Source organism: Schistocerca serialis, chromosome 7 (assembly GCF_023864345.2).
Source record: "Schistocerca serialis cubense isolate TAMUIC-IGC-003099 chromosome 7, iqSchSeri2.2, whole genome shotgun sequence".
NCBI classification, from domain to species: Eukaryota; Metazoa; Arthropoda; class Insecta; order Orthoptera; family Acrididae; genus Schistocerca; species Schistocerca serialis.
Window position 1 is genome coordinate 586,805,621 of NC_064644.1, and position 25,502 is coordinate 586,831,122.

The 25,502-nt window shown below is 39.1% G+C and overlaps 1 protein-coding gene and 1 non-coding gene across 4 annotated transcripts in view; both read left to right on the plus strand.

Moving 5' to 3' along the window:
- LOC126412042 (phospholipid-transporting ATPase ID) overlaps nt 1-25,502 on the plus strand; it is a 583,312-nt gene that overhangs the window by 523,133 nt on the left and 34,677 nt on the right. For all 3 annotated transcript variants that reach the window (XM_050081421.1, XM_050081418.1, XM_050081419.1), the window contains exons 16-19: nt 1,898-2,052; nt 10,635-10,763; nt 15,073-15,296; nt 22,748-22,973. In XM_050081421.1, the coding sequence (XP_049937378.1) occupies nt 1,898-2,052; nt 10,635-10,763; nt 15,073-15,296; nt 22,748-22,973 (734 nt within the window). The remainder of the gene's footprint in view (nt 1-1,897; nt 2,053-10,634; nt 10,764-15,072; nt 15,297-22,747; nt 22,974-25,502) is intronic.
- Trnae-cuc (transfer RNA glutamic acid (anticodon CUC)) lies at nt 586-667 on the plus strand. The gene has a single exon. It is a non-coding gene; the product is annotated as a tRNA-Glu (tRNA).

Consider the following 25,502-nt stretch of genomic DNA (forward strand, 5'->3'; position numbering starts at 1 on the left):
TTGCCAAATCTAATTGCTGTTTGGTATCTTCCAGAAGAATATGTTAAAGACAAAATGTTATCATCACCAAATTTGACTAACATGTGACATTTGTCAATTTTTGCTGTCATACTGAAAAGAGTTCTTACTGAAGAAGCATTATTTTCACATTAAAATTCCCAATTGACAACTTGTAGAGGAAATTGCTGTCGTTTATCAGTTTCTGTAGATTCTCATAGAGGTTTTTTTTTACATTCTGTCAGTATGGGCTTTAATGATTCCTGTGCCGTATCTTTTATTGATTTTTAAAACAGTTAGGCTGTTGTCAGAGATTCTTTCTATGTCTGTAACATTGTGTTTAATCTTCTTGTTCACAATATATCTGTGTGTGAGATTGCACCATGCTCTGTTCACCTGTAGTAAAGTCAAGCTGTGGGCACATGAGTTTGCAGTGTGTGTGTGTGTGTGTGTGTGTGTGTGTGTGTGTGTGTGTGTGTGTGTGTGTGTGTGTGTGTACTTTTTCTGGAAAAAGAGGTAGTGCTCGAAAGCTAGTGTGAATGTTGTTTCCTGTTATGTGGTCCTATACTCAAAGTGTTGATCTCCTATGGCTGACCGAGCGAGGTGGTGCAGTGGTTAGCACACTGGACTCTCATTCGGGAGGACGACGGTTCAATCCCGTCTCCAGCCATCCTGATTTAGGTTTTCCGTGATTTCCCTAAATCGTTTCAGGCAAATGCCGGGTTGGTTCCTTTGAAAGGGCACGGCCGATTTCCTTCCCAATCCTTCCCTAACCCGAGCTTGCGCTCCGTCTCTAATGACCTCGTTGGCGACGGGACGTTAAACACTAACCACCACCACCTCCTATGGCTGAGTGGTTGCCTTTTCCTAATTTTACATACTGACCTGATTTTAATTTTGATTTTCATAACATTTTTGCTAAACATTCTATACCCCATTTTGATATTGCATAATTCCACTAACCTTCGTGCGTCCATTGAGTTCCTCATTTTACAGGCTCAAAAAAGTAGTTGAAGCAGTTGAATTTCCAAGGTCCATGCAAAAAATGAGCCCCATGGCCTAAAGTCTTTGCCTGGAGCTCCCACAGTCTGTAACTCCCAATTTTCTTTGATATGGGCCAGAATATGAATGTCTTAGAAACTTGCACCATTAGTAGGGCCTCTGCTAGTCAGCTAGGGTCCTAGGGATTCAGGGATACAGGAGATCAGTGCTAACCTGAGCAGAGCTGCAGTCACACCATTCTCTGCCAAGACTTGAGTGCTTCTCAGTGTCAGAGCCTGGAATCAACATAATGAGTTCGCCTGCTGATCACATACCAGCAGAGCCTGGTGATCTCCAGTCGGTAGCATCATGTAACTGGCAGTCTGTTTTTGTTATCGCATGTAGTACGTTTTGTTGGTAGGCTGTCAACAGTGCAGGTTGGTAAGCATCCCATCTGTACTTGTTCCATGTAAAGCAGACCATCAAGATTTTCGTTTGGAATGCAAAAATAAAATGTATTTCAGCTGTAAGATTGTCTTCGTGACATTTTTAGTTTGCTAAGCTTAAACTGTTGTGACTGAGCTTTGACCTCAGCCTCTTATTTTTGCTACCCTGATATTCTGCCACTTGAAAACATCACCAGTTTTCCCTATTGATAAGGATCTTTCAAACCACTCCAATATGATAATTCATTGTCATCTTCCTGCCCCCCCCCCCCCCCCCTCCTCCATGCTTCTGCGTCCCTACTTCTTTGTTTGGAATGCAGGAAAAGTGTTGATGTAGTATGGCCAAAAATTTCCACACTTACATATAAAGGGAATTGTTCCATTTAGTACTTGTAGAATAGATTATATTCTGATTTGAATTATGGCTCTAGCAATTTGTCATACTAAATTTTAAATTTTATGCATTCCAATAGTGAATCGGAATACCAGCGAGGGACAAGTGCGGGTGGTCTCAGTAATGACGAGATGGACCCAACTAGTTCGTTTGCACTTGTCATCAATGGCCACTCATTGGTACATGCTCTGCATCCACAAATGGAGGCACTGTTCTTAGAAGTAGCAAGTGCTTGTAAGTATTTTGTTATACTAAAAATTTTGACTTAAAATTTGATTTTTGCATTAATGAAACCGTTAGGTCACTCATTGGCACATCAGTCACTGAATTAATAGTCCGGTGATGAAAGTATGAGTGATTCAGTGAATTATTTGTGTTTCGGAGGTAAGTGTTGCTTTAGGGCAGGAGGATAATGAACAATTTAGAAATCTGAACAAACACAAAACTGTATTATGTGAATTCCATCAGAATGAGTCATAAGAATATAAAAAATAAAATGTACCATACACTGCAGTGGAGGTAATGCCATACTCAAAAAGCAGACAAATGAATTGGCAACATTTCTGCCATTAGCTGTAATCAGTGAGTACCAGTGTTAGAGAATAAATTAGTCACAGTCAAATTTTGTATGACTGTGCTGTCTGCATAAAGAATAGTAATGTATGAGAATTCGCTTATAATTTGCTACTGCTATTTTATCATGTTATTAGTATTATCAATTATTTGTTCTCTATCTTAGCTGTATTTTGATGCTATTACATCACTGTATTTTCTTATTGTACAAGGTGAATTAAAATGGTAGTGAGGAATTCCAGAAAAGTGTTATCAATAAGAAAAGGTACATGTAAGTTAATTTCAGCTTTCTTCCAGAAGTGGGCTGTGGGTCTAAAATTGAGTCTTTATTATAGAAAAATATGTTGGAATTAATGCTGATAACTTTACAGTACTTATTTGAAACGATCTTCATGTCAGCGTGTGATGTAGTACAAGCATATGTGGATCTTACCCCCATTCCCTTCCTCACTCTTCTTCCCTTTTCTGTCCCCCAACTTTGAATATTCCATTCAGTTCCTGAATAATGTTGTGGGTTACATGTATGTATTGGAACATGAATGTGTATGAAGCATGTTCAGAAAGTGAGTTACTGTGTTCATAATGGGCTGTGGCTTTTTGTTTATTTGACGGTTGGCAGCACTGAGTGGTAATGGGTGAGTTCCTAACCAAAGCAAGTATTTCAGGAACACTGTAGTACATAAATTCATTTATAGTGTCGAGGTGCATGAAAGATGCCAGTAAGAAATCCCACTAAGAAAGCCATGTGTGGCAATCGGCTACCAGCTTGCGGAAGGAATAACACCTACTGAATTTTTTTTGCTAATTAGAATGATTTGTAGTAAAGGTGCTATGAACAGAATGCCTGTATTTGAGTGTTTGCTTCGCACGAACAAAACTGGGTCTGGTGGTTTCAATAGAACAAAATTGTTTTATTATGGTAACTGCATCTGCTGAACAGATTGGACAAGCAGTTACTCCCCAAGTCAAGTCTGAATCGAAAAGTTAACTAGCAGGTGAAACGTTCTGAATATGCATATAACTAAGGAAGGATCGAGTCAAAAATGGTCGCCGACACTGTATCCCAGATTGACAGACATAATCACAGAACGTAAAAGCATGGAACATACAAAATCATATAAAAATACATATGCTAAAGAATAAAAAATATAAGAGAATGTAAAAATGTATTACAAAACATAGAACCCCTGGTGGCTGGCACAGAAGCTGTCTGACAGCTGTGACTCGTTTACCGTCTCAGAGCACACACTCAACACTGCCCCGCTGAATACAATAACATCGTTAGCTGGTAGGAACTTTATAGCATGTGCTGCCCCTGTATCCCCCTGACTTTGGTGCCTCCAGATTATCATCTTTTCTTCTCCCTGAAGGCATGCATTACTGGAATTAAACTGTCACCAGATAGGCAGATGCAGAAAGGTTCTGAAATGGGAGAAGGAGCTGGCAGGAGAATTCTTCAAGGAGGGCGCAAAGAAGCTTGTGCCACAGCTCATCACATGCATAGTACAGGATGGTGGTGATGTGGAAAAATAGTCAACAAGTGTATCAACACTTACCCATAATTTTTTCCATGTACATTTTTCTAAAGATATATAAAAATCTACTACATAAGTTTCTGAACATGTCTTGTATTAAAAACTGGTTCAGTATATGAAGGCTTTTCGTATGCCTCACAAACAGTAGTGAAGGAGATATCAATATGGCAATTTGCTAGGCTGTGCAACAGTTCCTTCTCAATGTCTGTATCTTCGGGGGGATGATATTTTCCATATTTTGGCGAACAGTAATAGGGAAGAGTGCTTGCAGAGAACCAAACATTGATCATGTTACATCTGCAACACACTTGTCAAATTGCAGGTATCTAAGGTGAGCTTTGCATGCCTGTAAGACTAATGCTGTAATACTGAAAAGTATGGGGAGCTGCAATATTACCCGTACTGCACACAACTGCTGCTTTGAGCTTGATCTTCTGGAAGTACCGGGCACCAGCAGAAAATTGCGATCACTGCCATAGTTCTCAGTAGGTACAGGCAGTGAATGGTGATAGTACAAAGAGAAGAGAAATACCATTGAGTTGATATACTATGTAAGTGCTCAATTTTTTGATATGAATTACATGCCCTAGAAGTAAAGTTCTTGCAATCTCCTTTTTAGGACTTGTAATTATGGTGTCCTAGTATATAGATTGTCACAGTGGACTATGGGCTGTCAGTTACCAGTACGTAGTACACAGGTCTTCTTCAGTGTTTTCATTGACTGGCAGATTCAGGGAAAATTTCTTTGCAATAAAAAATTAAATATACATTATTCAGCACCTACCTAGGCATGCAATTTAAGGTATTTTGTTATAGCCATTCAGCAATCGAGCAGCTATGTAAAGCATGATGCCTAGGGAATTAGAGTGCAAAAGCAATTATTCACCCATTAGCAGTGAAGTCAGCAGCTGCAACAGGCTCCAGCTGCGTTTTGCTTTCACATCACCTGAAGATGGAGCAGCTTCCGTGGCAACGGTGGAACAGCAACTCGCACCAAGAGCTTTGTTCTCCCTACCTGGTGCACTGGTAGGGGCTTATCTTGCATCCTTCAGATTTTGTTTACTTCACATTCCTTTCTATATGTAGTTGCCTATATTTCATTACTTGTCCTAAATCTGCTTCTTAGAGATGCCATTTGCTCCAGTCCCAGCAATACATTGCTTCCCAAATGCATCAACAAAATGTAAAAGGTGGAATTTTTTGTGACTGAACGGTGGCCTTGTGCTCTCTAGTGGGCATCCAGGCAGAGAAACTATACAGTATCCTCTCTCCAGCTTGTATCACTTTACATGGGGACTCCAGAACTCTTATCTTCAACTTTCCACCTTCGCCATTTGCCACTCACCCTCTCTACCACATTGGAGAGAGAAAGTTGTTTGCTTAATACTCACATAAAGAGTGTACATTTTGCTAGCTAAGTGTTTCTCTTCATCATGCTTTTATTCAAAATTTACTATCGGCCTCATATTTTAGTAATTTATTTTGAAATTAAAAATTGAAAGGTTTGTTTACAACCACAATTGTTAGTAATGAGACAAGTAGGTTTGATCTCTACTGTGCCTTCTGTGTTATGCTCTTGTACCCAAAATGCAATTTGCTGTACAAGAGTAACAAATGCATTTTTGCTGTTAAGTGTAATACCTGCCCAAATATTGTCACTAAACATGACACAACGTAGTGAAAGCTTTGGATGAAGGAAGCCAGGGAGATGCTCTATTCCTTGACATGCAAAAAGCATTTGACTCAGTACCACATCTACACTTATTGTCAAAAGTATGATCATGTGGAGTATCAGGTGAAATTTATGACTGGATTGAGTACTTTTTGGGGGAGGAAGCAGCATGTTATCTCTGATAGTGTCATCATCAGATGTAGAAGTAACTTTGGGTGTGTCCCAGGGAAGTGTGTTGGGACCCTTGCTGTTCATGTTGTATATTAATGATCTTGCAGACAATATTAATAGAAATATCAGAAGATGCAGTTATCTGTAATGAAGTACTATCTGAAAGAAGCTGTCAGATCATGATAAGATTTCAAAGTGATGAAAAATTGGCAACTTGCTTTAAATGTTCAGAATGTAAATTTGTGCACTTCACAAAACAAAAAACAAAGTATTCTATGACTAATGTCAGTGAGTCACTGTTGGAATCAGCTGATTCATACAAATACAATTTGTACTGATGCGAAATGGAATGGTCACATAGGTTCAGTTGGGGTAAAGCAGGTGGTCGACTTCAGTTTATTAGTAGATTGCTTACAAATCACATGTGCCACTGGTTCTAGAGTATTTCTGAAGTGTGTGGGAGCCGTACCAGATAGTACTAACCAGGACTAATGGGGATATTGAATGTATACAGAGAAGGGCAGCACAAATAGGGGAGTGTTACGGAGATGCTGAAGGAACTGAACTGGAAGACTCTTTAAGATAGATATAACTATCCTGAGAAAGTCTATTAACAAAGTTTCAAGAACTGGCTTTAAATGATTACTCGAGAAATATGCTACTATCCCCTACATATTGCTCACATAAGGATTCTGAGGATAAGATTAGAATAATTACTGCATGCACAGAGGCATTCAATCAGTCATTCTTCCCACACTTCATACATGAATGGAAAGGGAGGAAACCCTAATAACAGGTACAATGGGATGTGCCCTCTGCCATGGACCTCACGGTGGTTTGCAGAGTAGATGTAGATGTAAAATATTCTTGTGTACAGTATTTTCTGCAGCTTGCAGATGATGATACGTAGGTGACACGGCCATCCCAGTCAGAGGTTAATTCATCAGTGAAGAATGTCGAGATAGAAAACCAAAGGAAAGTGGTGATTTCTTGCAAGAGCTGTCTATAAAAACCACATGCTCCTAACAATCACTGTACACATATTGCAAAGGATGGCCAAGATTGCATCGACTTTCATGTAGGGTAATAAATAGAGTCCACTGATTTACTTCATGCGGGTTGTCCACCATCCTGGAACTTTGTGCAGTGTATTGTTCAGTACATTCTTCCATTTCAGATGTACAAACTGAATACAAAGGCCCATAGAACTCATGTCTTCCATCATCAAATCCTATCTTTCATTATTTACAAAAATGACTGCAACAGTTTTAAGATTTAGATGATAACTGTTTGGCGAACTGCATGTGACGTCTAATGTATCCCACTGCTATTTCCATTTTCATGCCCAGAATGTTGAAACCTGCTCTGTGTGCACATAATATGAATACAGAACAGTTGTAAACTTGTACTTGATTCACTGCCTACAGAGCCAACTACAAGTAATTGTGTGTGTGTGTGTGTGTGTGTGTGTGTGTGTGTGTGTGTGTGTGTGTGAGAGAGAGAGAGAGAGAGAGAGAGAGAGAGAGAGAGAGAGAGAGAGAGAAAATACTGATTTTGTTGTCTGTTGTGGTAGGTATGTGTTTGTGGTAGGTATGTGTTCCAGGAAATAATTTGTGGTGAGCTTTCTAATTAACAACTGTGTAGTGACAATATTTACTGTACTCCACACTGAGAAGGCTCATGTTATTACTATTAAGCTGTTGCCACTTCTGTCCAGCGTAAGACTTACTTTTTGTGTACTATATTTGCTTGCCTGTTGTGTGCAACTATCTCACGATGATCTATTTTTTGTCAGTTCCTAATTGAAAGAAAATGGGATACATTTGAAAACACAGCATTAACAATTTTCATAATAAATACTTAGCTGTGTTCAGCAGTTTTTTATCTGTGAAATGAACCAGTAATGTGTTTGTTTGTGAAACAATTGTTATTTCATGAAAATCATTCTCCGGGAATTTTTTTACAAATTTAAATAAAGTTTCTGTGCAGTGTGCATAGCTTGTGTTTTTTTGTTTGTTTGTTGGGAATACACATTTTGCAAGCCTCCTGAAAAAAAAGTATACGTCAAGGCACCAGGGGAGCAAAGAAGATATCAGTTGTCTATTTTGGTACACCTGAGATTCATTAAAGAATTTAAGGACCACAGAGAGTTACTCAGGTGATTGATAGTGATCAAGACTTAATATACTGAAGTACTAGTTGAAATAAAAGATTTTAAACAGAAAGCAGGTGGAACAGCCTAGACAATTTAAAGGAACTAAAACCACAAAATACCTTGAGACAGCTAATGCAAAAGAATCAGTTGTGCTTCTGAGTGATACTGATTTAGAAAACTGATAATGGAATAATTTTCGTGCATTTAAATAATAAACGTGTACAACAATTAATGTTTTCCATAAAAATATTCTAATAGTGTGCATGATGGTGAAAATAACAATAGAAAGCATAGGTAAAAATACTTAGCTATAACTCTTATTAATTGTAGAATCTGCTGAAAACAGTATGTATGATAGATACATAGCTCATTTTCAACTGTCTCACTTGACTGTAGTATGAGATTGGTTTTTCTTGCATGTGTACTGTAACTAAATCTTGTGCCTAAAGTTAGACTTTGTGTGGTTCTAAGTCTGTTCAGGAAGAACTGATTGTCTTTTGTAATGAGCTGATAATAGAAAAAGTTATTCCGAGAATGCAGAACCTACAATAGACTTTTGCTTATAGTTCAATTTACATTGACTTTTATCATCTTGACTTAGTGAATATGACACTTTTGATAACTGTGTCTTACAGAATGAATAAATGCAAGAAAAAGTTAAGGTACGGGCATAAAAGGAAGATGCTGTTAGGTTTGTGAAAGAGATACGCAGATCTGAAGGACAAGGATTATTTTTTCCGAAAGAGTTTGGGCTTGATAATATAAGGGACAGTCAAATAAAAATGAAGCAGATGGAAAAAATTAGGTAACTGTTTATTATTTAAAAAGTAATCACCATAACTGTTAATGCATTTATCCAATTAACATGCAAGACGATCAGTGCCTTTACGGAAAAATACCTGTGGTTGGCTACAGAACCATGATTGTTACCAGGTGTGCACCTCTTCATCTGAAGCAAATTCTCAGCCATGAATGTCTTTCTTCAGGGCTCCAAAAATATGGAAATCGCATGGAGAGAGATTGGGACTGTATGGAGGATATGTAAGAGCTGCCCAGCAAAGCTTCTGTAGTGTATTTGCAAAAACCTGGACAACATGTGTGCGGGCATTATCCTGAGACAGAATGCCGTCTTCTGTCAACATTCCTGGATGTTTGGATTATGCTGCAGAAGGTTTGCTGGGAAGTCCTTACACGTCCTCCCTACAGTCCCGATCTCTCTCCATGCGATTTCCATATTTTTGGAGAACTGAAGAAAGTCCTTTGTGGACATCAATTTGCTCTGAATGAAGAGCTGCACACCTGGGTACAATCGTGCTTCTGTAGGCAACTGCAAACATTTTTTCATTAATGCATTGACTGTCTTATCTAACAAATAGATAGCTGACTGTCTTATCTTGCAGATGGATAAATCTGTTAACAGTTATGATGATTACTATTGAAATAATTAGCAGTTCACTTACTTTTTTCCCATTCGACTGCACCTTATATGCAGGGTGTCCAAAATAAAACTGGTATGCCACATGCCCAAGATTAAGTAACAATGAACTAACTCAAAAGACTAGACAGTAGTAACATTAAAAAAATGTAGTTACTGTTTATGAAAGAAGCTGGAAGTGGTGGCCATGGGCATCCAGGTATCGCTGACTTTGTGAGACGACGTTACCATCAACGATCTGTAATTCTGTTATGTTTAAGATTGTCTATTATGTGAATATTGTCAGCATATAATTTGATTTTTAGTGTGCCCCATAAGGGAAAATCACATGATGTTAAGTCTCGGGCTTTGGAAAAAGAGGCCTCTACTGGAAAGTTTGGCTTCAGAGAAGATGTTGGTGGTGAGGGCCGTACTTCGGTTGGATGTGTGAGCTGTTGGCCTCTCTTGTTGGAATACTGCATATGGCTTCTCTGCATATGTTAATTGTGCATATAAATAGCCAAAGATATGTAGTTATGTGACACTGTTTAAGGTGTAATTTAAAAATATGGAACCAATAATGCACATGCTGGACAATGCGCACCAAACACCTAACTTCTACGAGTGGAGAGGCTCTATGTGCAGAATATGAGAGTTGCCTTATAAAATAAAAGGAGTCCAAGTAAACATTAGTAATATTGATGTTAACAGCCAGTAATGTCCGTGGCAATTCTATCTGTAGTTTCAGGGGACCTCACTGCCGTTTGTCTATTCCTCTGCATGTTCTGAATGGATCCTGCAGCCCTCAATTACTTGTAGAGGTCTTGAATAGTACTGGTCGTGTGCAGTTTCCTACCAGGATGCTTTGCTTGAAACATTTCTTTACACTCCTATGGAACCTGCCTTTATGTAATACTTCACAATATCAATTCACTGTTCTAAAGCAGACTGCCCCATTTCTGTAACAACAGTATGAGCTTCTCACAACAACTAATGCACGAACACGCAGCTGCACTCAGATTTCTGATAAAATGCAATGTAGCTAACTTTTAATAAAATTTTGCCACTTCACGAGCAATTCAACTAGAGATGATTGACCAGTATGTGAGATGTACTGGTTTTATGTGGGACACCCTGTACTATTTTAGAATAATATTATATGCATAATTTGTGATTGGCTTCAGGTTTACTATTAAAGACATTTTTATACCAGAGCATATTATGAATGATTACCTTTATTTGCACAGTTTTAACTGATAAACAATTAAGTTTGTCATTACTTCTTGTTTCTTGTAGGTAAATCTGTCATCTGTTGTCGAGTGACTCCACTCCAAAAGGCAATGGTGGTAGAGTTAATAAAGAAAAGCAAAAGTGCCGTGACTCTCGCTATTGGTGATGGTGCCAATGATGTATCTATGATAAAAGGTAAAAATACAATTCTTATGAAGATTTCTAAGGAGATGTTACTGTAAGGGGCGATCTAAACGTTTCTTTTAAAGACTGTGTAGTTCAGAATCAGTATTCCCATCTGGCAAAATCACAGTGAGAATTGATGTGATCATCACACATATGCGCCATGTTGAAGAGACCTGTGTCCTGCTGGTTGAAGTTGTAATACATTGCATAAATGCTACAGCAGCGCCCTCAAATGGAAGGTTTTTGATCGCCCCTTGTATGTGTAGACACTGTATTCTAAGACACCATAAATTATTGTATGGATTTATTGAACTGTTAATACTCCCTCTCCCCGTTATCACAGTTTTAAGTTTTTGAATGTCCCACAGTAATCTGCGGTAGTTGTTGTTGACTGGGAAGTCCAGTCATTAAGGAAACATATTTATTTTATTTTATTATGTTATCTGGGGCAGCGAGTCTATCTGCCTGAAGTGGTAATATCCTAGATCTTTTGGTGGTGAACAAGGCCAATATCTCTCTCTCTCTCTCCCCCTCTCCCCCTCCCCCTCCCCCTCTCCCCCTCCCCCTCTCCCCCTCCCCCTCTCTCCCCTCCCCCTCTCCCCCTCCCCCTCTCTCCCCTCCCCCTCTCCCCCTCTCCCTCTCCCCCCTCTCCCTCTCCCCCCTCTCCCTCTCCCCCCTCTCCCTCTCCCCCCTCTCCCCCTCCCCCCTCTCCCTCTCCACCCTCTCCCTCTCCCCCTCCCCCCTCTCCCCCTCCCCCCTCTCCCTCTCCACCCTCTCCCTCTCCCCCCTCTCCCTCTCCCCCCTCTCCCTCTCCCCCCTCTCCCTCTCCCCCCTCTCCCTCTCCCCCCTCTCCCTCTCCCCCCTCTCCCTCCCTCCCCCCCTCCCCCTACCAAATTGATGATGCCTTGAAGCTGCAGGACATATCCTATCAACCGATCGCTTCTTTTAGTAAAGTTGATCTGTAAATTCTTTTTCCTCAGTTCAGTTCAGTACCTTTGTATTGGTTATCTGGCCTACCCACACTAATGATGGAGGAACTAAAATAGAAGATGATAAAAGAAGGAATTCAGCATTATGAAATTGCTACTTGAAGAAGATTAAGCCATAGTCCTAGCTTCTGATTATCACACACTTGCAAAAGTATGTCATTTGATAGTGACAATGCCGATAGACCACCTCCTCGTTCTCCGCTGATTCTTTTTTCCCATTTCTCTGTGGGGCTGGCATTGTTATATGGGTTAGGGCAATGTTAGTGACAGTTGGTGGCCAGGTGCCCAAGTGCCCTTCCTGATGCCACCACTGCCCTCCCTTAAAATTAGGTGCACAGATTCTTCAATGGTGCAGATTATTTGTGTATATACAATAACTATCCCTTGTATCTTTCTCCTTTTTCTTAACATGTGTAGGAACATGTATTAAAAAAACTGTGAAGTGAACAGTTTTAATATTTGTGTGTTGGTCCTATTCCTGTTTCAGTGACTCTGGTTTTTATTTTGGTGTCAAAATGCCTCCATTATCTTACTGAATATAAAAGTCTAAATGTAATTGGCATTGTTGCTTGTCACTTTTAATACCTTATGCTCTTTATGAAAGTAGTTCAATATATATATTTTCAAATATTAAATGCAAAAGTTTGACAGATAAAGCATGTTATTGATGGTGCTACAAGAGACAGGTCATAGTATAAATTTGTTGCTTGCTGTGTCGATTGTATATACAATAATTTATACAGTATTACATGTCCTGTGTCACTTGCAGCGATGGTGAAACTTGTAGTCAGATATGAATCTAATTTTCTGATTTTGCATCTCTGCAGTAATGTATGCGACTTGTTCTAAAGCCTTGAGACCTCCCAGCCATGACTCAATTTGTGGAAGGAATTAATGAATGAATTCTTCGACATGTTCTTTATTGTCAAACAAGCTTTTATATTCTGGTCAACCTCCATTAACTTCAAAAACGCACTTCTGATCATTAGTACGATTAGGCTGGCACTGTACAAGCACAACATGATTAGTTTTAGTTTAGTTGTTTGCACGTTCAACAGATCATAATTACAACCTTTCGCTATAAACACCTCACTCCTTTCTGTGGGAAAAATAGAAACTCCAGAACGGAATAAACACCATGTAGAGGAGCCATTGAGTTGCTGAAGGGCACAACAAAAGGACAGCTATACATTAGAGAGTTCAGCAAAGAGGTCTCTTACTAAAGTAGAAAACGTGCACGGCTGTGCGCATGTGGCCCCACCCCCTCACACACACTCGCACATACCAAGCGTGTACAGAATCTGTGCTAAGTAGTAGCAACATATTTTCAGCATCACTCTTTCATAAGTGTATGGGCAGGTACAATCGATGATAACAGTATTGGGCCTTACGTTTTATCTGCACAATTGACTGGTAACAATTACCGAACCTTTTTTGTAGAGGAAACATTGCTACTGTCTTTATTAGAAAATATTCTTGCAGCTGTACATCATAACACATGATTCCTCCAAGATGGCGCTCCACCCCCCCATTGCTCACAGAGTTCGATGATTTTTCAACAGACAATTTCCAGGATAATGGATAGGACATTTTGGTCCATGTTGATGGCCAGCACACAGTGCTGGTTTAAATCCACTAGATTTTTACATTTCAGGCCATATGAAGGAACTTATTTCTTCTCAGCAAATAAATAATGTGGATGAAATTGGGCAGAGGATTTTCGATGTTGCCAGTACCGTAAAGGCAAATATTCGGTGTATGAATGAGTGTGACAAAACTAGGTTTGCCATAATGAAGCATGTATTGAATCAAATGTTGGGCATTTTTAACACTTATTGTAGTATTGGTGTAACAGGAAACAAAGTAATTTAGGTTTCATTTTTGTTATCATACTGTTGTAGAAAAGGAAAATAATCTGAATTTAATTTTTGTTGTAGTACTGTTGTAAAAAGAGGAAGCAGTTGATTGTAATTAACACACAGTAAAGTACACATTTTATTTTAACTGCCATGACCTCCTTTATGGTAATGTTTTAAAAGAGAAAAGTCTGGTTGTACTTAATTCATTGTTTATGTAAAATGAATTACATGTTCTTGACAACCCAGTGACCGTTTACATTGAAATACATAGCTGCCGCACCGTGTCGTTGTGCACGTCCAATGTTTACATTGTTCTGGTTCGTCTGTTACTTTCTCAGACCGCCACGTTGATGTCAGTAATATGCAAGCAACATCGTGTGCTGCAACTGACAATGTAAACAGAGATGTGTCTACTATCAGTCCTACAAGTATCTGTCTTTTAGAAATAAAGAAATACAGACTGTGATATGACGTTTCACTAGACCTTTTTGTAAAGCAGACTGAGATGTACTGTCTGTATCATTTTGGCAGCTTATATCATTTACACACTGTATCTATAAACGTAACTGGTTTTTTCAAACCATGACTGATTGTTAACAACAAACCCAGTAAGAAAATGAATTTACTGTGAAGCTATTGTCAGTACACCCAACTGTTTAAAAGCTGTTTGCCAGTGGTTCTAGAGTCTTCAGGAGTGAGTTACCCACATTATAATTTCATAAAGCATCTGTGAATGAAAACAGGAAGAGTAGGTTACAAACTCGAATAAGTTTACAGTAATCTGGTTCATTTAGTTATTTACTCTTACCAATTATTTCTTTAGCAGTGAAGAATTGAACTTGTTTTTTCAGTGACCTTCCATTTGCAGAGATCCCAATATTAACTTTCTGGAAAGTTTTATTTACTTTTTTATATGTAGAACTGTCTCTGTTAGGCTTGATTATAATACTTGCATCATCAGAAAGATAACTCTTTCTGCTTCTTGGATGTATGATGGCAGATCATTAGTGTATAACAAGAACATGAGTGTGCCCAGTATCTGTTCTTTGGTACATATATAGTGGTTATTCCCCATTCTGAAGATGATGCTTGGTTTTGTACTCTTCCTGGATTTAGTAATGTGACACTCTGCGTCCTTTAAGAGGAGGCATTGAACCATGAACAAGCACAATGAAAAAGAATACTAGAAATATTTCAGCTTTCAGGACTCAGCACCTCCTCTTATGTGGTAAGTAGCGATCTACTATTTCAAATTTGTTGTTGTTCTGTCCAGGACTTTCAGTGTTTGATTCTGCATCCTAGTGGTTAAAGCATTATTGCATGGGGACTAACATATTATTTCGTAGGAAAAATAAAGCATTTCAAGTTTTAAATCAAATTTATTACTTATTTTATTAGCTTTATAACTGAAATTTTCACTTGTCAGAATGAATGTTTCATAGACGTAATTGTACAAATATTTTCTTGTAGCTGCACACATTGGTGTTGGCATAAGTGGCCAAGAAGGAATGCAGGCTGTGTTGGCGTCGGACTACTCCATAGCACAGTTCAGGTTCCTTGAGCGACTGTTACTAGTTCATGGCCGATGGTCCTATTACCGCATGTGCAAGTTTCTTCGATACTTTTTTTATAAGAACTTTGCATTCACATTGTGCCATTTTTGGTTCGCCTTCTTCTGTGGATTTAGTGCACAGGTAAGAAAATTATGATATATATATATATATATATATATCCCCCTCCCCCCAATATATACTGCTCATATACTTTAGAAACATTGCAGTTTCCGTGCTATGGTTACATTGATTATCTGTCATACCACTAGACTGTGTGAAGAAATACTGTGTTTGTGTTATTTATTAATTTATTCATTTAAGTTGAAAAGATAATCCTAACACAGAAGCACTGTTTTGAATCTCTGTATTTTTTATACATGGTACAATTGGAAAATAAAAAAGAAATTAAGGACAGAATCAGAATAGTAACCAACTGATATCTCTGAATGAAATATACAGGGAAGACTTGAAGTAGTTCAGAAGGATCTCTTAAATGTGCAGTGACTTCCTCCTTTCATCTCTATGCTCATGATATTAATTCAGAACACAAAGTTGTAGTTTGTGAGGAATTTGATGACAAGCTGTGGGACGTAATGCCTGTTGTGAACTGAAATAGCGTTCTTTTATGAAAAGAAAATGATCAAGCTGTATGATTATGGAAGGATGCTATGCTCACACAGTATTCATTGCATATATCTTTGCTAGAGAAACAAGGAACAAATACCCAGGCTGCTCTTCACAGATGATGGGGCAAGCTCACTTAATGGTGAATACCAAACAGCGAGGTCATCGGTCCCATTGGATTAGGGAAGGATGGGAAAGGAAGTACCCTTTCACATGAACCATCCCAGAATTTGTTGCCTGAAGCGATCTAGGGAAATTGTATAAAACCTAAATTTGGATGGCCAGATGTGGGTTTGAACTGTCGTCCTCCCGAATGCAAGTCTAGTGTGCTAACCATTTTGGCTGGTAAAACTTGAATGAGTAGCTGAAGTTTGAAGGATATCAACCCCTCACATGAGTGATGCCTAAATTGTGACTGCTACTTCACAACAAAACAAGGAAGAGGACAGTGAATGTGAAAGTGGGGATAAAGTCAGTGACCTAGTCAGTTGTCATACTGCATTGCAGTCTGTTGATTCCCTTCTAGATTATATGAGCCAGAGGGTGTTTCAGTATAGTGACATTATTGCTGCAAGAAAAATTCAAAATGCTGTGCGGAAAAAACGTCACCTCCTCTCAGGAACGGAGAAACATTGCAGACCATTTTAAGAAATAAACAAGCCTATGACAGCTATGCACAGAACTTTGTAAACGTTTAAGCTAAGAATACATGTTTGAAAATTTCTTGATTATTCATGCATCTTCTCCTCCATACTATACCAAATAATTGGTAGTGTGCTGTACTTATATGCACCTGATGTGCAATAAAAACTATTTAGCAAATTCAAGAGAGTGGCAATACCACATCTCAAATTTCAAGCTGCAGCATATTTACTGCAATGTTACCAACTGTGGCTTCGTCGAAGCAACACTTTCGACTGACTGCTCTGTAGACCCACCATGGGTACAATCGGAACCCAACACCTTGAAGCATTTATTTGTAAAAGTGTTACTGAAATTCAAACATGCACATCACCATCTGAGTGGGGACATTGGCCAGCAAAGGATGGTCAAGTTGATCATCCTTCATTGGGTATAATATCCTGATTATCTTTTTGTGAGGAGTCTCTACAGAAACACTACAGGGATTGTTATCAGTTTGGTGTAATTATATATATAATCTCCCCTTCGAATTGAACATCTTGAACTTAGACCATTGTTTTGGATTTTACATGTCTCTTGTGTTATATAACATGTGCCTTCCATCACTGTCTACAAGCAAAATAGCTCATTGCATTGCAGGTTAAGAAATAAGAGGCCTCACTTCGTACGGACGGGGTGATACCACTCAAATCCCTCAAAGTCCCTGGAATTGATTTCGCAGGACCTTTATTCTCTAAAACTGGAAGCTTTGTAAACAGAGCTATCCACCTTTAGCTTGTTACTGCTGCCATGGCAGATAAATTATTGTTAGCCATTCAAAGTGAGGTATCCTGCATAAAATTTACAGTTACAATGCTAAGACCTTTCAGGCAGCTAACTGAGAAATGTTGGAACTATGGACAATCCTTCCATCCTATTGAGCACATCAGTATGTTGCCCGAAGGAGAATCATGTAGAAGTCCATCGCCCCGTTTGCAGTTTGGTGGGGAAACTTTTGAGAAAAAATAGTTGGTTCAGTAAAATGATGCCTTAATAAAGTACATGAGTGAAGCAGTCTGAATGAGCAGAAACTTCAAACTGTTCTTGTAAGCACTGTAGCCACACTCAGTTTGAGACACATCTCCCTGACCGATGACAGTGTGTCCATGCCAGCATACTTCCTTGAAGGGGGGAGACTTACTACTTTAATAAGAGGTAGCGAGTCCTCAAAGTCAGCTGATTTAGTAGAAGAATTAAAGATCTAGTATAAACTATTTACTACTACTGAGGAGTTTTCATAAAGTTCAGACTGTCACTAGAATTAGAAGCTAGAAATTGGAATTGGCAACATCGTCATTCCCTAAGAGTGGTCCCACATTTGGATAAAGATTACCAGGTCAGTCAAACTGTTTATATCTACATCTACATCCATACTCCGCAAGCCACCTGATGGGGTGTGGCGGAGGGTACTTTGAGTACCTCTATCGGTTCTCCCTTCTATTCCAGTCTCGTATTGTTCGGTTAAAGAAAGATTGTCGGTATACCTCTATGTGGGCTGTAATCTCTCTGATTTTATTCTCATTGTCTCTTCACGAGATATACGTAGGAGGGAGCAATATACTGCTTGACTCCTCGGTGAAGGTATGTTCTCGAAACTTCAACAAAAGCCTGTACCGAGCTGCTGAGTGTCTCTCCTGCAGAGTCTTCCACTGGAGTTTATCTATCATCTCCGTAATGCTTTCGCGATTACTAAATGATCCTGTAACGAAGCGTGCTGCTCTCCATTGGATCTTCTCTATCTCTTCTATCAACCCTATCTGGTACGGATCCCACACTGGTGAGCAATATTCAAGCAGTGGGCAGACAAGTGTACTGTAACCTACTTCCTTTGTTTTCGGATTGCATTTCCTTAGGATTCCTCCAATGAATCTCAGTCTGGCATCTGCTTTACTGATGATCAACTTTAAATGATCATTCCATTTTATATCACTCCTAATGCTTATTCCCAGATAATTTATGGAATTAACTGCTTCCAGTTGCTGACCTGCTATATTGTAGCTAAATGATAAAGGATCTTTCTTATACTGTTGGAGGTTGTCCAGGGTTAGGAGGATAGGGCTGTGCGTTAAGTAGAAATACATCTTCATAAATGTTCTTTTTGACTTTGATGTAAATAAATGTTCTTGTTGATGTGAAAGCAAGTGGCACATCTTACTTAGTTATTTGGAGCTACATCGAATGTGTCTCACCAGTCAACCAGACAAATCTTTCAGGTTACTCAGTCAGCAAAAAGAATGGTGGATCAGCACAAAGATTTGCCAAATGAATGTGGCTGGTACTTGTTGACAGTCCAAACAACTGCAAGGCACTCTTTCTCAGCTGTAGAGTAGATCATCTCGGACTTCAAGAATAATCATGAAACATAAGCTCCCTCCTTTTCAGCACTTCCTGAAATTGGTACTGCAGTTGCACCTAACTTGCACACTAGCATTGGTGTGAAGTTCTGTTTTGGCATTATTGTGACTCAGTATTAGAACTGGAGATGATGATAGCACTTAGTCAGGGAGAAAGAAAGAAAGATCTTTCTTGCCTCTCATTTGAGGAAAATTTTGCATCTTCCTGTAATAGTTCTTGCAAGGGTTGTGCCTTGGTACACAAGTCCTATATGAGTAGCTGGTAGCACGAGCATATTCTGATGAAATATCTCTTATCACCAGTGCACCAAGGAATCAGGAAATCTGTGACGGACTGCTTTTATTTTCTCTAGATTGAGTCATACTTCGTCATTCACAAGGGGCTCGATGATTTTTATTTCTTTGGTGATGAAGAGGCACTTGTTTCAGGTTCACGTTGAGACCTGCAGCTTGAATACACTTAAACACAGTCGTTAAGCATGTTGAATGTTACTCTGTTCCTAAGATGTCTTCAAAAAACAACAATGTCATCCAGATAGCAAACATATGTCATCTAACTAATGTGTTGAAGGTGGCTAGAATGTTCAAGGGGGCATAATGTCAAATTCAGGAAGCCCTGCTGGTGTTCAAAGGCAACCTTTTCCCTGTCAGCCTCATCAGTTTCAGTTTACCTGTAGCCTGTCTGAATTTCCATAGTTGAGAAATACTTTCCCTGTTTCAAGTGGAGGAGGGTGTCACCAGTACGCAGTAATGAATCGACAACCTTTTTCATGATTTTGGTCAGTTGTCAGTAGTCGATGCAGAAACATTTGCCATCCTCCTTCACACAGATCATAGGAGGGGACCAAGGACGTTCTGAAAGTTTCAATGATGTCAGCTTGCAGTATTTTCTTCACTTCCTGCTGGGTTATCCATTATTCTTCCAGCAACACCTTACATGAGTGCTGGTTAATTGGTGGATGATCCTCAGTGTTGATATGATATTTTACCATGGAGTGCTTGATATTTATTTCCTCCACTCTGGAATTGAAAACATCCAAAAATTGGTACTGAACTGCTGACACTCGCCATTGTTGTTGCTCTGTCAGGCCAGACGCTATTGGCAGTTCGATAGTAGCTTCCTCTTGTGCATTGTCTCTTCTTTTTTGGTCACACTAAACTGCACTTCGTGCACTAGTTCAGCAAGCCCTATGCACATATCTTTAGGGAGGAGTTGTGACTGCTCATGACATTTACTGATCCAAAGTTCTCCTTGACTAGCTACAATGTTTATGATTACTGCTGGCGTGTAGATTTCCTTTGTGAGCCCAAGTAGCTTTCTTCAATCAACAAAAGCTTTACAGTTTAACTGAACACTTCAATTGATGACTGGAACTCGTCTCGCTGGTGACAGTGGGATAGCAATGTCTCCAGTGGAAGACAACACGCAGGGCAATTTTTGTTATGTTTGCTTGTTGAAGTAGCTTTGTAAGTCTGGAGATCTGATCTCCTGCAGTCTAAGATTCTTTGTAGTGTCTGCAAAAGAAATCACATCTGAGAATGACATTGCTGATCACGTTCTGCTAAGATGACAAATTCAAAGGGTTTGGTTCTGTCACTGATAGTTATCCTTGCTACACGTGTTCCTGTTGGATAGATGCGTTTCCCATTAGCAACTTTCAGTACAGTCACTTTCTTTAGTTGTCAATGGTAAGCATTCAGTATGACAGAAAAGGTAGCCATTGAGATGACTAGTGCCTGGACAGGTTGACTGTTAATAATGACATCAGCGAGATTTCCTGACGTCTTAGTGACTGTTGTCCATGGAGGATTTTCATCTGTGGCAGCCTAGCCTCCATAGAGGGTTGCCTTGCTTAGTTTCCTTGAATTTGGCAGCTAGGTGAGCAGCTCATACCTGTATACAGGGAACAGCTACAACGTGTTTGGGAATAACCGTGTCTGGACTACTGGGATGGGCTTCATCCCACAGGTAGACAGTAATTGTCTGCATTTGACTGGCGTGAATGGGACTGTTGTGATGATTGATGTCTTGCTGTGTAATACTTTTCAAACACTCATTTATTTTCTCTGTAGAAGCATGCAATGTGTCCAGAGCAGCCACAGTGGAGGCAGACAGGCATGGTATCTGTTCTTCTTTAGGATGATATGCTTAGGGAGGAGCCGGTTTTACCTGCACTGATAGTGCTGGGTTACCATTAGATGGTGGTGGCATAAGTCTGAGTTGTCAGAGTGCATTTTTCATGGCATGTTTTACTAGTGTTGGAGATTGGTGGAAAATATCAACTCACTTCTGGTTATTAAAGATAAAAAATCAGGAGGTACGATCTCCCCCCCCCCCCCCCCCCCCTCTCCCTGGGGCTATTTCTTTGAAAACGCTTGGTAACTTTCCTTTCTAATCCCACCCCCACCTCCTCCTGACCCCTTACCCCCTCCTCTTTGTTTTTTATCTGTCTTCTGACAGGTTTGAGTGACCCAGTAAGAGTTCCTCTCTGAAGCCAACCTCTCCATCTCAGAGTAGCACTTGCACACAATGTGTTCAGTTATTTGTTGTATACATTCATTAATGCAAGTCCTGTCATCTTGTCCCTTCTTCTTCTTCTTCTTCTTCTTCTCCTCCTCCTCCTCCTCCTCCTCCTACTCCTCCTCAGTATTTTCCACATATCCCTAGTCTCTCTGTGAGTACCTCCCCATCTCTTATAGGAATATAGGAATTTCAAAGAAAGGAGTGAAATTCAGAACAAAATTTTTTAGAACCATTTTATCTTAAAATGTCTGTGAAACTGAGTGAGTGTAATGCATAGATGTTTGTGATTTTCCTGGTTAGGAAGAACTTTACATAATTACTCAAGGAGGCCTTCCCAAAGCTTTTTCTTTAGGGAAGCATAATGACCAACCTTCAGTAAATACTGAGTCTGACAAATTTGTTCTCAACTTTGAGTGGCCACAGTAACGAGACTTGTCAATCTTGAATCTTTCAATTTGTAAGCTGGTTATTACACTTACCAGGGAGTTGATGCAGCAAGTTTCTCAGGGAGACTGCTCACAACTACTGTATAATCTTTTTTCAGAAATTACAGAAAATTTGGACTATCACTTAAGACATCCTGAACAAATTCAGTGACTCAGATATTGCATACCAGGATTAAAAAGTTGTGGAACTATGTTGGTGAGTGTTAATTTCAACCTAATCTGAGATGGGGAAGATGGACCAGTTGGCACTGAATGATGCTACTAATTTTGATAGTATATTAAATAAAAATGAGATGAAGCTTGCCTCTGTATCTGTTGACAGCTGCAACACTATATCATTATTTACACTGAGCCACTACTCACTCTTAAGTTCATTATACATTTACTACAAGCAAGGGAGATGTGCAAATGGTACATAAGTTGCTAGTTTTTAGTAGAGAGGTCCAGTCATTGGCCACAAACAAGAAGTGCATTAAAACAAAGCTTTCAGAAATTTGAGTGTACAAGTCAAAAAAAGACTGTTCCACACAAGAGAATGTGGATAGGCTGTGAGGAAAATTAGTGTTGAAGCATTATTAGCAGGTGAGATTTGAAAACTAGAGAAATCAATGATGGAAGAGAAATTTTAAATAATAGAAAGGGGGATAGTTACATTACCCACTGCCTTCATATCTCTGATCCATTTTTTGAAGCTGTTTCTTCTATCATATGTGTAGAACATGTATAACTTGTCACTTTGACATTTAATGCTACCTGCCAACCATAGTGAATTATGTGGCAGGAATGTGGTAAAGTAGAAGTAAATTATTTTAAAGGAGATAAAATTTTTATTGTTTAAAGTTAAATGACTTATTTCAGCTTACTTAAGGGTATCCCTAATCATTTTTGTATTTTTTATAAGTTGTTGTTGAATGGTACCTGCCATTAGAAGATTACTGTTAATAGAGATTTGTGCTTTTACAGACTGTTTTCGACCCTATGTTCATCTCAGTTTATAACCTTTTCTACACTTCGCTACCAGTGCTGGCGCTGGGGATCTTTGACCAGGATGTCAATGATCGTAACAGCATATTGTACCCAAAACTGTACACTCCTGGACATACAAACCTGCTCTTCAATAAGATGGAATTCTTTCGGAGTGCATTACATGGAATATTTACATCATGTGTTCTGTTTCTTATCCCATATGGTAAGTTGTATGTCCAAATGTGATGCTTTGATTATGAAACAAATTATTATTGCATGTTGCTTTAAATATAAATTATGTGTATCAAGGTAGTGAGTGGGTGGCAGGTCTTTTTGAAGCAAGTAATTGACCTAGAATGTCAATTTTAAATTTATGTTTTATTTATTGGTAGAACACGTGAACAACTGGTTCCCAAAATTTCAGTGATGAAATCACATCTGAAGTGCCTGGAAAATAATGAAACGTTTGAGGCAACATTACTGCCGTGCCCACTTTTTAAAGCAACATTTCAATACTATCTCATTGAACAACAATTTTATTAATTACATTCACAAGGAGAGACTTCCAGTTGTATCCTGGATGTTGCCAAGCTCACTTGCATGTCTCTGGATGATCCTGAACTTTTAAAAACTGTATTCACAGCAAAACGCAGAATCCAGATGAGTCTCTGAATTCACTTACATTGAAACGATGCCCTGAAAGAAAATTTTGAGCGCAAAGTTTGTCAGAATTGCAACTTACAATGCTGTTCTTGTATTTTAAGATGGGAATGTAGGGAGCCTGGTGGTATTAGGGAGAATGGGCGTTAAGGTAGGAAATTTCACTCCAGACATCTTGAAAGAAATAGATTTACAACACCTCTCTGCAACTGAAAAGTTAGTTGAACAGTATGTAAAGGAAGAAGGGAGAAAACAACGAACCAGAAGAAAAGCCTTGAAGGAAAAGAGGACTCTGAGTACAAGTCTGGGGCCTTCTGAAGAGGTGACATAAGAGAAAACATTAGGTTGAACTTTAAACAGCATTTCCTGAAAATTATGTTTTTTAATGTTGATGTTCCTTTTTCTCAGACTCTACAAAGGCTAGAATTATTAGTCACATATATTATTTGTGAAAATAAAATTTTTAATTCCATGAAAAAAGTTAAATATACATAATGCAATGCAGTAAATATGTTAATTTCAAGTAAAGCATGGTACAAAATTTCATTGCCGTATCTACAAAATTGTGAATTTGGTGCATTTTATAAATAGTGTTTTTGATGGACAACCCCTCCTTTAAATAACTGAAATTTGGTATTTTGACTATTCAGAGAATTTTCTTCCTCTTCTCCTCCTCCCCTTCCTCCTTCTCTCTCTCTCTCTCTCTCTCACTCTCTAGATATTTCTGATTTCTGTACAGTAATTTGGGTGAATGCTAAGCTATTTCTCCGGCAAGAGCTGAGATGTATTATTACTCATTACTTAAGAAAGAAGTAAGAAAGTGAAGTAATTATAACCAGTACTTGACAGTGAACTATAAGCTGTCTTACTGCATCACATCCAAGAGTATTTACGTATCTACATTAATTCATCACATTAATTCGTACATATTATAAAAATGAGTGTATATACGTATGCTCCACGTCTCCCTCTTAAACCACTGGACCAGTTTCAACCAAACTTGGTACACATGTTACTGACTGGAAAGAAAGAAGTAGTGTGTGTGTGTGTGTGTGTGTGTGTGTGTTTGTGTTTGTGTTTGTGTTTGTGGTTTGTGTTTGTGTTTGTGGTTTGTGTTTGTGTTTGTGTTTGTGTTGGGGGGGAGGGGGGTTAAGAACCAGAAACGTCCTGTTGGTTGGGGGGGGGGGGGGGGAGGAGGAGGAGGAGGAGATGGACAGAGGAAGGAAAGAGGAGGAGATAGGACACAGAGGGATGCAAGGAGATGGATAGAGCAGATAGACAAAGAGAGGAAGGGGGTAGTAGATGGATGGAGAGAGGGTCAGGAGGAGATGACAGAGTGGGTGGGGAGGGGGCAGAGGAGATGGGTACAGAGAATAGGGAGGAGGAGATAGACAGGGGGAAAGGAGGAAGTGGACCAATAGAACTGTAATAAATATATACCATATTTACTTGAATCTAAGCCGCACTTTTTTTCCGGATTTTGTAATCCAAAAAACCACCTGCGGCTTAGAATCGAGTGCAAAGCAAGTGGAAGTTCTGAAAAATGTTGGCAGGTGCCGCCACACCTAACTTCTGCCGTCGAATACATGTAGCACTACACAAGCATGCTTTATAGGCACGAAGATAAATACTGGCACCGAAACCTCTGCGTCAGTAAATAAATTTTAAAAAGAAAGTGGAAGACAAGCTTTTTTTCTCCGCCCCGAGTTTCGACCACTGCATTTTCATTCATTATCCAATGAAGTAAATACAAATTCCGTATTGTTCATCTTGGAATGTAGCAGAATTTCAATATACTACAAAAATCTGACTGGCAAGACTGTTTGGGATGTTTGTCAATATGGCCAACTCTACGTTCTAAATTTTTTCTGCCTGTGAGAAGAGATTGTTGCTAATAGGAACCTGATGAAATGTGAATCACATGTAGTATTCTCTTCACCATAAGACTAATACGAATATAAACATTTTGCCATGTATTCTTTCGTGTTTGCTGCTATCTCGTTTAAATCCTGTCTGCCTAATAAACTACGAAACAAGAGTGACACAACAGCAAATGCGGAAGAATATACGTATCGTGTCATGTTTATATTCG